The sequence below is a fragment of the Protobothrops mucrosquamatus genome, unplaced genomic scaffold (genome assembly GCF_001527695.2).
Source record: "Protobothrops mucrosquamatus isolate PMUCROS unplaced genomic scaffold, P.Mucros_1.0 scaffold237, whole genome shotgun sequence".
Lineage (NCBI taxonomy): Eukaryota > Metazoa > Chordata > Lepidosauria > Squamata > Viperidae > Protobothrops > Protobothrops mucrosquamatus.
Genome location: NW_015386587.1, coordinates 205309 through 218830, shown reverse-complemented (window position 1 = coordinate 218830; position 13522 = coordinate 205309). Strand labels below are relative to the sequence as shown.

Below are 13522 nucleotides of genomic sequence, written 5' to 3'. Positions count from 1 at the left end.
AGGTCTCAAGAGATTTGAATCAATTCCAAAATTATGTGAATAAAATTTGAAAGCTTCACACGCATATTTTTGCAGACACAATAGAGAGTTCAGCTACTGCCAGAGAAGCAAGATACATCACCTTGTTAAAATTAATTTGTTAAAATAACATTTATGACTTGTATAGAAAATAATTGGAAAATGGAGATATTTTTTCAAGTACAGCCAATTATAATTTATATTTATTGTGCTATATGTAATAAGGATGTGCAAGTATTAATTAGTAAATTGAACTCTAAGTCAAAGATCTGCAATTTTCGTTTTACAGCTTGCAAAAACATTTAATGTGAATAACAGGAAATTCTGAAGACTATGCTTTAAACAGTATTCCAAGTGAAAGCCTCAGCAATGATACAAGAACTTAGTATTCCATTCAGCAGAAGATAAAAAAAAATGATCTTCTAGACACAAAAAAATGAGCAATAATAATTTAGATGCAAATTTAATTTGCAGCTGAAAAGACATGTGCTTTCTTTTGTAAAATAAACCATTTTTTCCTATTCACTATTAAGCATTAAGACTGCAACATGCTTTTCATGATTCCCTTGAATGATGAAATTTGTGCAGAAACAGGCCCAACATTTGCCATTCACCAGTGGAGCAACTGAACTTTTATCTTGCCTGTCAGTTCCTTTGGTAGGGAAAGAATAGAATTTAGATGCCTCTATTCCAGTGGTCCTCAACCTTTTTAATGCCGCGACCCCCCAACCGGTCGTAAGTCGAGGACTAAACCGGTCGTAAGTTGAGGACTTTCCCTGCCCGGGAGTGCCGCGTATGCTTGGTTCCGCCCCCTGCGCCGGCCGAGGCGTAGCTGGCAAGCGGCAGAGACGGAGCAGGCCGACCACCAGCTGGCCCAGCTCAAGGGAGGTAAGGCACCCGCCGGAAAAGGGGAAAAAAATGGCGGACAGCCTTGCTTGGCGACCCCCGTGAAATAGTCGGTCGACCCCAAATGGGATCGCGACCCATAGGTTGAGAACCGCTGCTCTATTCTATCCATTTAAGGTTAGTCATGTGCTTTACTTGAATTGCCTGTCACAGAAAGATTTACCATAGAGAAGAGTTTGAAGAGTTTTTGCCTTTTGATCCATGATTAAATCTGGGTTCAAATGGTGCTAGAACAAGGAAGACTATTTTCATAAACACAGACATGAAACATCTGTTTTACTGTCTCAGGGTTGCTTTCAAAAAAAGTATGATTTTTTAAAAACAGAGAAATAGAAAAACAGATTTTAAAAAATAGGTATTACAGCTTTAGAAAGATGCTCTGTGGAATTAGACAGAAATATTATACTTCTTTTGAATGACTAAATCAGTTAATAGGATCATTTGATTAGCAAATTTGAGAAGCACTTGGTTTATAATTTCCACAGGTCCATTCAGTACCTCTAAAACACATAAATTAAATAAACAGAAAATACACAATGATATGTTTATTAAATTATACCATATATACTGTATACACATGTGAGGCTACACTGGTAATATTTTATGAGACAAGGGGATTTCCAAATGTATTTAGCATTGGCTTAAATCCATCTAGTCTGAGTAATAAAAAGACTGAGATCTTGGTTGCAGCTACATGTAATTCAAAGCAAAGTGGGGCTTGGGAAATAGTATAGAAATAACTTGCCTGTCCAGAGCTAACTAATTGCTTATATCAGCTTTCCCCAATCTGATCCCCTTCAGATGCTTAAAGTTTCAACTCTAATTTGTTTTATTCTTCAAGCTAAGTCGGAAGCCCAAGTGATTTGGAAGGAATTAGATTGGTTGATGATGCTTTATACCACCTTCCTTTGCATTCAGTGATGTTCTTGAGTCAGAATTTATGAGAAATACACTGTTTTTTATTTTTATTTTTCAGAAAAGTACAAAACATTGGGTTAACAAAGTTCTGGAATTATAGATGTATTTAGCCTCTTACCGCTGATTGCCTGCTAAAGGCTGAAGGTAGGCTGCTGCTTGTTGGTGAATGTACCCGCTTGGCTGCTGTTGCATCTGCCTTAACCTTTCCATTAAAACTGGACTGGAATGAGCTGCTGGAAATGATCTAGGATTGTAGGTAGGTGAAAGAACTAAACCCCCGGTCTGTTGAGGTGGCAATGACATCTGAGTACTATACATTGTATAGCCATGGGGAATTGTCTGTATGGAAAACAATTCAAAACACATGATTTTGACTTTTAGTTTTCTAAAAATCTATCCATTTTACTGGTTTTAAAAATACTGTAACTTGAAATAGAAACCTTGCATCTCATTTTTTTTCCTAGGCTCAATTGAGTGTTCTAGGTATTCATATAGCTCTCATGTCATGTTTCTTTAGTAGAAAGTCTGAATGATGTGGAAGAAATTAAAGGTAGAGAAGTAGGTGCTTCTAGCGCAATTTAGGTGAAAATGGGTAGATTATCTAGGGTTATAGTAATATTTTTTTTCGGTTTTGTAATTATGTCACTCATAGCTTTGGTATAAAAACAATAGTTCCCACAAATAATATCTATTATGATTATTGCTTGTCTACAACAACTGGGAAAGGCTGTTCATTTGTATTTAGCTTAATCTCAAACTAAGGGGAAGTCATGAAAGAGGCTGGCCACTTTAAGGACTCTCAAATTTTTCAAACATGGTAAAATCAAGATGACCATATCCACCATTATATTTCTCTGAACCCCACTAAACCAATTTTTAACAGGGATGCTCTACCTGTGATTGCTGTATCCCTGGATATTGTGTTAGCTGAGAAGAAGAGGGGCGGACTTGTTGAGCATTTTATCGTCGGACAAGTTAACAACCTGGGACATTTTGTCAATTGGTTATCTTTATTTACGACGAACAATATATAATTTTCAAATGGTTAGATTTGTACGGGTAAAACTCGGTCAAATTAGATGATCAATTCCGTGGTCCGATCTTTAGTCCTCTACCACTCAAGATCTGTAGTTTCTGTTGACCCAATGAAACCCAGTGTCATTCTCTCTTAGCTCAACATACCCCACAGCATTGCTGTTGTTGAGAAAACAGAAGAAGGAAGGAGTATTAGGTACAGTATGTTTGTTGCCTTGAGTTATTTCTAAAAATAATAAAGGCAAGATAAAAACAAATGATAACAGCAATAGGCTCAACAGCAATATCACTTCATATATACTGCTTTATAGTGCTTTACAGCCTTCTCTATGCTGCTTACAGAGTCATCCTATTGTCCCCAACAATCTGGGTCCTCATTTTACCAACCTTGGAAGGAGGGAAGGCAAAGTCAAACCTGAGTTGGTCAGGATTGAACTCCTGACAGTGAGCAATGAATTATCACTGTGCCACCACGGTCCAGGTGGCTGATAGTTTGACATACAGTTTATTGCAGGTACAGTAGGCATCTTAAAACACATGTAGTGCACGAGTAAGCTGGTGCGACTAGAATATCTTTTTTAAGTGAGATTGTTTTTATGGGCAGACTAGTGCTACAATATCTCTAAATTCTGTCTCCTTAACTGCTCTCCAGTTTTCCCTGCACAGACCAACCCTACCTTTAATTGAGACAAATGGCAGACAGCAATGGGCAGACTATAGCAGTGAATGTTGAGATATTAAGCATGTGTACACATAATCTATTTGGTATTCTTGAAACTGGATTACCTTCCAGTACTCCAGTCCAGTGAATTTTTGGATGTGGAATGAGAGATACTATTTTGTCTCCTACCTCAGGTAGCACAATATAATGAACCAGTACTTGTCCTGCATATACAGTATTCACTACACTTACTTTGAACCCCATCATTATTTTCTTTACTTCATTGCCCTAAATGAAGAAAAGCTGAAATAAATAATGGCCCATCCATCCCACTTCTAAATATAAAACAACACAGTTTGAAAGGCCTTGCCTGGCTCTGGTGCCTTAGAATCCGCTGTTGTTGAAGCAATTGTTGCTGCTGCTGATGAGAAGTAATAGTGTGAATTGCTGGGGGATGCATCATATTGCTGGAACGTCTATGCAGCATGTTAGAGAGCACTTGTTTTGTGTTGCTTGGCACAAAGGACCCTGTGGGATCCAATCTGGAACCACCTTCAAAGACATTGATTAACAAAATAATTATAGAATCACAAAGCCTGCTCCAGATGATGCTATTGGTTGGGAATCAAGCTGACTACTCCACTTAAATCAGATTATTTATATAGCCATTACATTTTTTAACTGTGAACCAGCAATGGTTTTCTGGAGATACAACATATATTTTAAAAGTAAAGTAAAACATAATAGAAGAACAATGTTGTTGGAAGTAACTAAAATCTAACATTAAATACTATAGTGGTATAGTAGGCATATAATATGCTAGAGTATATATTGTTAACCTTCAGAATCTAAAGTTTTATTGTTTTACATCCTCTAGAATATGTGGGAAAAATTGCCATGTAAGCTATGGGTTTGGGAAACATATTATAGAAATCAAATGTCAACTAAAACTCATCCTACCATATTATCTAAGTCTTCTTCCTAATAAGTTTTCCTATTTGTTACAGAAAGCAAAAACAAGCTATATTTAAGCACTTTTCAACCATTTCATTGGAACGATACATCAACTACAAATAAAGTTCCATTTAATTTAAGCATATTCACCAAGTGTGAGTACTTTCCAAACAAAATAATAATTAAAAAGAATTATTTTCTGTGTCAGATCTCCCTGTTATACCTGGTGGAAGAGGCTGGTTCTGGACAAAGTAACCTGACTGTTGGGGCTGTCCTATAACATTGTAGCCCCACAAAGCAGACTGAGGATGATGCAACATTTGAGGATAAAGTGCTGAAAAATTAGGAGCCATTCTACATCCATTGTTCTGAGGATATTCCTTGAGCAAAATAGGAAACATTAAACATTATTGACATTCAAATACCAATTTATAAATAAGCCATTTTTCCTAGTAAATTATTAGGCAATTTATGACTATTACAATTAGGCTTTATCTCACATACAATTTGGCTGTCTCATAATGCTTAGTTTTCTACTTTTTTTCTGCATAGCATAATCTACTAACTGTACCTATAATTATATCAAAGCATCATTATTTAGAACAATTAGAAACCTATCCTGGGAAGGAAATTACAGGAAGGAATTGGGTAAAGTGTCAATAAATTCAAATTTTAAAAAATGAAGCTTTCTAAATTTTAATAATTTCAGGAAATTATTTCTAGATTTGTTTTAATACCACAGTATTCCTGTGCATTGTCAAGGACTCTTGAGCATGCTCTAAGATGTATGTAATGAGTATGTATCACTGTTCGGGTTTGTTGGGCTTCACTGAAAAAATATATTTTCTTCAAATATATTTCAAAATATGATATTGTATTTTCATAGTATTGAGAAAATTGCCCTTTATTGATAGTTTCACTGAGGGACTTAATATCTTGCAATACAACATAAAAACCAATACCACATTTCTGTCTTCAAGGAGTCACACCGGTTCTTTTCAATTTATTTATTTATAAAATTTTATAACTATCTATACTAGGTATATGTTATTTGGTTTCGAGGAACCCCTGGAGTTAATAAAAATTCTTACATTTCCTCAGGACTCTGGTTTTACAAACTCTTGGTGACCTGTTGCTTAGATAACATTCTACATAACTTAATAAAGTCCTAAAATAGCCATCTCTTATTTTAACCCTTCATTAAGCATTATGCAGCAGGTGTATCTTTACTGAAGCACTTCTGAGTAGATTTTACATGAAGATGGTTCAAGAGGACAGGTAGGACTTCTTAGAAAAGAAAACTGAATTAATGTTCAGTTAATTTCTAGATATTTTCTCATCTCCTTTCAATTTCATTGATAGGGTGGGATTCAACCTGGAACATGTCCTATAACTTTGCCTTGTTTTCCCATAATATGTGAGAATTTGAAAAAAATATTTCAAGTATCATGACAGCCATCTATAGAATTGAACCTGGTGATCTATCCAATGGTTTTACCCCCACCCCATACCAAAAAGCAGTGCTATCTCAAGCTTGAAGAAGGAAGCAATAAGTTCTGCAAAAGTCTTAGAAAGACTTGCAAACTGTTCTGCTAAATCAGCAGAGATGACTAAGTTCTATACTTGTGAGTGCCAAGAGATTAAGCAATAGTCATGAAAGGAATGGCTCTTATGAAAGCTTATGATGGTTCCACAAGCCATTTATAATGAATGCTACACTCACCAGTACTGACAAGCTATCACATGCTTCCCCTATCCAAAGTTGAGTCAAAAAAAGAAAGCTATTATCCAAAAATAAACTATGTGCTTCATTGCATAATATTATCTAAAGATGTGCAACAAAGCCAACTGGATGTAATTAAGCAGGCCAATATCTGGATGACAGACAATTCTGGAGCATAACAGACCATATTTTATTTTCTATGGAGAAGGTATAGTACATTTTTTAACAAACAATAAATATCTTCATAGATGGAGAAGGGAATTTTAAATTCTGCCATTCTGTAAAGCAAAAGTTGGCAATGTAACTTCTATAATGCCCCTAGAATGGGACATATTGGAGGGATTGAGTAGTACAGTTTTGTCGCCTAATCCTTTTGAAGGGCTGCAAGATGTTATCTAGGGATGCAATAACATTACTCGAAAGGGTCAGAATGAAAATCTTATCAGCCCATTTTTAAGAGTGCAGGAAGCCACACATCTCCCTTCCAAATCTCCAAAACACCTTTCCTGACAAGCATGGGAAATCAGGAAATCAGTTCAAATGCATATAAAGGTTTATTGCAAGCTTAAACTCTCTACAAAAACCTATACCCTTATATGTTATTTATATGTAAGGGTGTAGGCTTATACATTATGTTGTATATAGCATGTTTAAATGTGTGTTATGTATCTGTACACTTTGAGAGCAAGCAACTAAATTTCATTTTTAGTGTGCGCCAATGTGCCCATAGAAAAAATGACAATAACAGTCTATCTGTTTATCTATCTACAAGAATCTGAACTATTAACCGTCAAAGCAAATTGCTGATAGATAAAAAAATCCAATGGAATTCAAGATGGCTGGACTTCAATCTCTTGTGGGCATGAAGGGATTCAAGAGGGATGACTCGTTTGACCCCCTCCCTCGGGCTCAGGCGGTCATTTCCCTTCTCATAAAATCGACTAATATAATGAGATACTGTACATTTGTTCATGTATACAGAATTTACGATATTTAATGTAATTGTTTCAACATTTTATGTGACTTCTTTCATATCTAACTCACATGAAATCATCTGATGGTTACCAGCACCTGACAAAATGGCCAATTCGTACACTACATTTTTTTTTAACTTTAACTAGACAATTTAACCACTTACATCAGTTTTAGAAGCTGATTTTGTCTTCCTTTTTCTGCCTTTCCCCTTTCTTTCTTCATCTGCTGAAGGTTTTCCCTGATCTGAAAGCTCTGCTGACTTTCTTTCTGGTTCCTGAGATGCAGGAGTAGTAGGCTCTTCTTCTTCCTCCTCCTCCTCCTCCTCAGGAGGAAGAGGTAAAGGTTCGAGGTAGTAACTTCGTGGCTTAGGTTTAGGGTGGGTGTGGTAAAGCAGAAGTTGCTGCTGCTCCTCGTATTTTATCACTTTCCTATCAATGCGAACAGTTCCAAACCAAGCCCAAGACAATGGAGCTGGATTCTTGTTGCCTTCCAGTAAATCCCATGGAGATATTTTCTGTTTCATTGAGACTTGGAGCCCCTGTTCCAACAAAATGTAAAATGAGTTTTCTTCATCACAATTTCCTTCTAATTTTCAAATACCTACAACAGAGGTTTATAAGCTTATTATTAAAATAGTGATGCATATAATCATCAGGGGGAAACATCGGTAATATAATGTACATCAAGATACAATTAATTGAATGCTATTTTATATATTGGGTTGAAACATGTATAAACATGAGATGAAACAGATGAATTCTACAAAATTATATTCATGAGAAAGTTGATACATCGTGAAGGTTTTAAAGAAAATGCTTATCCTTGCCTGTTTCTTATCTATGGAGTCAAATCCAGCAATTTTGTTTCCCTTTGTGTCAATCAATGATCCCATAGGCTCACAGGCAATAAGGTCACACATCTGCTTGGGCAATGGCAAGAGCTGACGAACTTTGTCAATACTTTCTGAACTTTTATCGCCCAGTTCTTTCTATAAGAGGACAAAAAGGCAAAAAAATGTTTTTTAAAAAAATGTAGCTGCAACCTGGAGCAGTTTCAGATGAATCATTTCCTTGTACTTTTACTAATTTTATTCATGATGTGCAGCACAGTTTTTGAAAAATGCTTCATAAGCTTTTCTTTTCTTTTCCTAGAATAAAAATTAATTGCAATGTCTGTCTGTCTGTCTGTCTGTCATCTATCTATCATCTTAGTCAGAGAGCTATGGACCATCAGATCCTCATTTTAGCATTAAACCAGAACAGGTTATCAGGATTAGGTATTCTGACAAGCATAATCTTTCCAAGGTTTCAAGCACAGGTTTTTCCTATCATTTGCTATCAAAATTTTTTAAAGCAGCAATGTACAGTAAAGGATTGGGCCCTTTTGTTTCTAAAATATGCTTAATGTTATTTCCATATACCAATACTACTTTATAAGCATCTTGATATTTCTCACAGAAATACATGTCATGTCAAATTATTTGCCATATAACTATCTTTTACTCTAAAAAAAATCTCCAGGGTAATTTTTTGCATTACATCCTACTTGATCCCCCTCTTTAATGGGGAAGCCAGCAATTGTCTCTGACAAAATGTTGGAGAAACTCAAACTGAATGTTTTTTCTGTCCATAGAATAAGCTTTTTCACATTGAACACAGCTAAACCATGCAAGAAAGTGGTTTTTTTGAAAGTAAGAAAATGTTATTTTTACAACTTTGATTTAAAACAATTGTTTCTGTTTGCTTGCTCTTAATCAAATTAGTATATTGCTACTGTGTGTTTGTTTGCTAATTTATTATTACAAGTGTACAACAATTTACAGTTGCAAAACACTACAATCTGCTGGATTGCAGCTGAGGCAAGACAATTTAAAATTTGGAAAATGAACTACCTCAAAGTGTAAATGCTCTCCTGGTAAATGTTTTATTCCAGTCTTCCCCAATGTGACAGCTTTCAAAAGTGTGGGCTCACTACTATCTCAGAACTCTCTGTGTATCTCTCTATGGTATCTATATCTCTATCTATATCTATCTATCAGTCTGTCTATCTACCTTTTCTATCTATTTTTATTCCACCTTTATTTTTGGTCAATTCAAAATGCACAGATAGCTGGCTCCTGACTCCTAATTTCCCCACAACAAAAAACTTTTGAATAGGTAAGGATGGTAGGGAATGATAGGCCCAACATCACCCAATCATTTTTTGAGCCCTGGTGAGGACTAGAACTCACAGTCTCCTGGTTTCTAACCCAGCACCTTAGCCACTAAACATTTTACAGAATTCAAGATCAGATGAAAACACACTTTGAGTTTTTTCACCAAATTCATGTATGCTCTCTTGTTCTCTTCAGATCCCATTTGAGATGCCATTGAGAGGTCAGATGCTAAAGTACCATTGATCAACACACTCAACATGTCAAGCACTGTTGTAAATAATTCACTAAAAGGGAAAAGAAAAAAACCAAATTATATTCTGAAGAGCAATACTAATATCTATAGTAAAGCAGAAGCTTAATATTTCTTTCTAGAGTGTCAAATAATCCACTTTTACATCAATTCAAGGATGAGGAAGTAGCCATGTCCTACAGCAAACCAAATTAATGCCAAAATAATTACACATGTGCAATGAAATCATCATACAAATAAGGCATTACGTACTTAGGTTCCAATTTTAAATCATTGCAAGTTGTCCGTTGGCAACTAGACACAAAGATGCCAAACTGATGACATTAATCAGAAAGGGACCCTGGAGGTTTTCTAGTCCAATCCCCTGCTCAAGCAGGGGACCCTATACCATTCCAGATAGGTAATTGTCCAATCTTCTCTTAAAAACCTCCAGTGATGAAGCACCTACAACTTCTGAAGACAAAATGTTCCACTAGTTAATTGTTTTCATGTTAGGAACTTTCTCCTTAATTCCAGGTTGATTCACTACTTGACTGGTTTCCATCCATTACCCTCTGGTGCTTTGGACAATAATTTGACCCCTCTTCTTTGTGGCAGCCCCTCAAATACTGGAATACTGCTATCATATCACCCCTAGTCCTTCTTTTCTCTAGACTGGCCATACCCAATTCCTGCAACTATTCTTCATATGTTTTTGTCTCCAGGCTCTTAACACAAGCCCCACACTTTTAAACTTGACTTGCAATGTCACATGCAGGAATATAAGGACAGAATTTATGTTTTAAAAAAGGAAAGGCATCTGAAACTGTTATTCTCAAAGAGAAAAACCATGTGACACCATAAACCTTATGCAATATTTCAAATAAGATTGTGGAGTAATATGTGTCTTCCACACTCTATTTTATTCTATTTGTAAATGTTGAAGAGCAGTCAAGCCTACATTGTCAATACAAGCATTACCATATTTACCTTGTTCTAATGGAGAAAAACAGTGACCAGCACTAGCCAGCCCTCATTCATATCCTTGGCTGAATCCAAGGTACTAAAGTTACCCTTAATTTAAGAAATGTCATGGTTACAACTTGAAGAATTTTCTTTTAAAATTACTTTAGAAGAAAAATACAATTAGAACCATTATTATTTATTTATTACATTTATATGCTGCCCAGAGTCACTTGATAGTGAGATGAGTGACATATAAATTTAATAAATAAATAAATATTTCCATTTATGCAATGGCAATTTTAGCTTTATAAATAATATTATTAGTCAAAGTACTAGAAGGCATAATAGATAATATGCAGTAGAGTACACATACTTATTGGTTTGCATGTCAACTGTCCCTGATGTTATTATTTGAAGGAGTAGAAGTGCCCAGTCTGTGGTCCATTGAGGACTTCTTTGCACCGTATCAAACATTCCACCCACCTAGAATTGAAACATTGGAAAAAAAAATTAAAGATAAAAAAGGTAAATCAAATGTACTTCACAATCTTTGTTTTCTAACCATTCTTTATGAGTAAACCTGCACTGGAAATGTTTTAGATTGTAATATTGCATTGTGTATGAATTCCTAGCAGCTTAGGTAGGGGCTGAAAATATGAAGGATTACCATTTAATATCTGATAAAGACTTTTTTGTTGTTGTTTGCCTGGACTTTTTGTTATCCCCAGTAAGAAAGCTGTAGGAACTGTTTTCACTTTTTCTGCAAAACATTATTGTTTGATTTCTGTCCAGTTATTTTCTGATGTTTGATTTAGCATACTGTTTTTTTAAGTGTCATCCTTGTTTAATCTTATATTTGTGATGCAAAATTAATATAAGAAATAGGAAAAAATAAACAAATAAATAATGCTAAATTGTAAGACAATGCAGTATTTAGATAGGAGAAGGAACAATAATAAAATTAAGAAACCTTATAAGCCTCTTTCTGCTTCTATGAGAAAAGGCACAAAATTATCCTAAATAATAAATAAATGTTCCCCTTTCTTACCAAATTAAGACGGAGTTGTAATGCTTCATGCATCATTTGTCTTGCTTTAACATCATCTTGGTATCGTTCTTCCCTCCAGTTGCTTAATATCTAGGAAGGAAAATATGATTTGCACTTTCTATGAATGTTTACCTAGTCCTGTATAACATTTTATGTCTTTTTAATATGTTATAGGGCTTCCAGTTGAGCAGTGGGTTGGACTAGAAGACTTCCAAGGTCTCTTCTAATTCTGTTATTTTACTGCACGCTTCTCTTCTTATGTGAGCATTGTTGCATTTCTGCTTGCTTTATTTATTCTGTCTCTTCCCTTTAAACAGAATGTTACACATATGTAAAATTATAGTATCATTTCTATAATGTTTATTTTGAAATTCTTCAAAGTAAGCTATTCTCAGTTAAAAGAATAATTAAGTTAAGAGAATAATAATATTTTCAGCAAGATTTCAGAAGATTTCAGAATTGCTTCCTTCCTAGGGCTGAGAGAAAATGACAGGTCATCCAACAGACAGGTGGGACTAGAACTCATGGTCTCCTGACTTCTAACGCAGGGTCTTAACCATTACACCAAACTGGCTCTCTTCTAGTAATATCTACATAAAAATCTCATATTAACAAGACAAATAGTAAATATGCTTTCTAGATAATACAAGCTTTTTGGGGGAACTGGCTGATAATATATTTCCACTTGCCCTATCCCAGTGATGGCGAACCTTTTAGCGACCAAGTGCCCAAACTGCAACCTAAAACCCACTTATGTATTGTCGGGTGCCGGGTGGGCATGGCTGCGGTGGTAATGGCAGACAGGGTGGGACTAAAAAGTTCAATCAATCAATTCCAACTTTGCAAGATCTTTTTTTTTCCCGCGAGAAGTTGAAATTGACTGATTGATTGAACCTTTTTTTTTTTTTGCACATGGCAGTGGAGGCCTAAAGCGAAAAGGTTTTATAAAACCCAGCTGAAGGCCTAGGACTGGGGCGACGGAGCGCGTGCCCACAGAGAGGGCTCTGAGTGCCGCCTCTGGCACCCGTGCCATAGGTTCGCCACCACTGCCCTATCCATATACAGTCCTCGGGTTATGACCATAATGGAGTGTGCATATTATGGTCATGAGTCATAATACTGATAACTTTACTATGTAACTTTTTTGTGGTGGTCATTAAATGAATGCAACAATCATAAATGCAAATGCCGCAGTTAGTAAACAAATCTTTGCTGAAAACTGGAAATGCTGGGTTTTTACAAAACCAGCGTGAAACATGGTCATATGATTGTGGCATTCTGCAAATGGGTGTAAATGTGGCTGTGTTGCCAAGCATCCAAAATGTGGTCATTGACAATGTAGACAACCATAGGAACTTTGGATACGGATAATAAGGCCCCTTTTTCAGATAGGACATAAGTCAAGGATTTATATAAAATACTTTGAAAGCGGGATTGGTTAAATTTTGATGCACTAATTTTTTCTTACACAATATTCAAAATTAATACCTGCTCCAAATAAAAGGAGTAGTTAATTCTACTACCTCATTTACTTTAATGTGTAGGCCAGACCCTAATAGATAGTTGCAGAGTTGCTGGGCAGGACTCCAGTGGAAATTGTGTCTTAGTGCCTCAAAAACCAAATCTCCTTGCCATATAAGCTTCATTAGTACAAAGACAGGTGTTATAGAAGATTACAATGAAAAATTAAATATCTCACTAAGTTCATATAAATTCACTTGAATTTTATATTATTCCTATAAAAGAACTGGGAGGCCGTACTGAAATGGGACAAAACTACTACTATAATTCAGGTAATGGGTTATTATTGGTCTGGTGACTATTTCTATTTCTAAGAAATTCAGCATGTTTTGTAGAATACTAAAAATCGTGAAGGAAATCAGATAAACAAGATTTATAAATGAATTACTTTCACTGATTTTGCCACAAATGGC

The 13522-nt window shown here is 35.6% G+C and overlaps 1 protein-coding gene across 1 annotated transcript in view; it reads right to left on the bottom strand.

Annotated features, from left to right (window-relative positions):
• MED12L (mediator complex subunit 12L) overlaps positions 1-13522 on the bottom strand; it is a 161612-nt gene that overhangs the window by 13182 nt on the left and 134908 nt on the right. The window contains 9 exon segments of the mRNA XM_029283807.1: positions 1961-2181; positions 2737-2798; positions 3830-4090; positions 4716-4860; positions 7354-7728; positions 8017-8178; positions 9494-9629; positions 10914-11023; positions 11589-11678. Coding sequence (XP_029139640.1) covers positions 1961-2181; positions 2737-2798; positions 3830-4090; positions 4716-4860; positions 7354-7728; positions 8017-8178; positions 9494-9629; positions 10914-11023; positions 11589-11678 — 1562 coding nt within the window.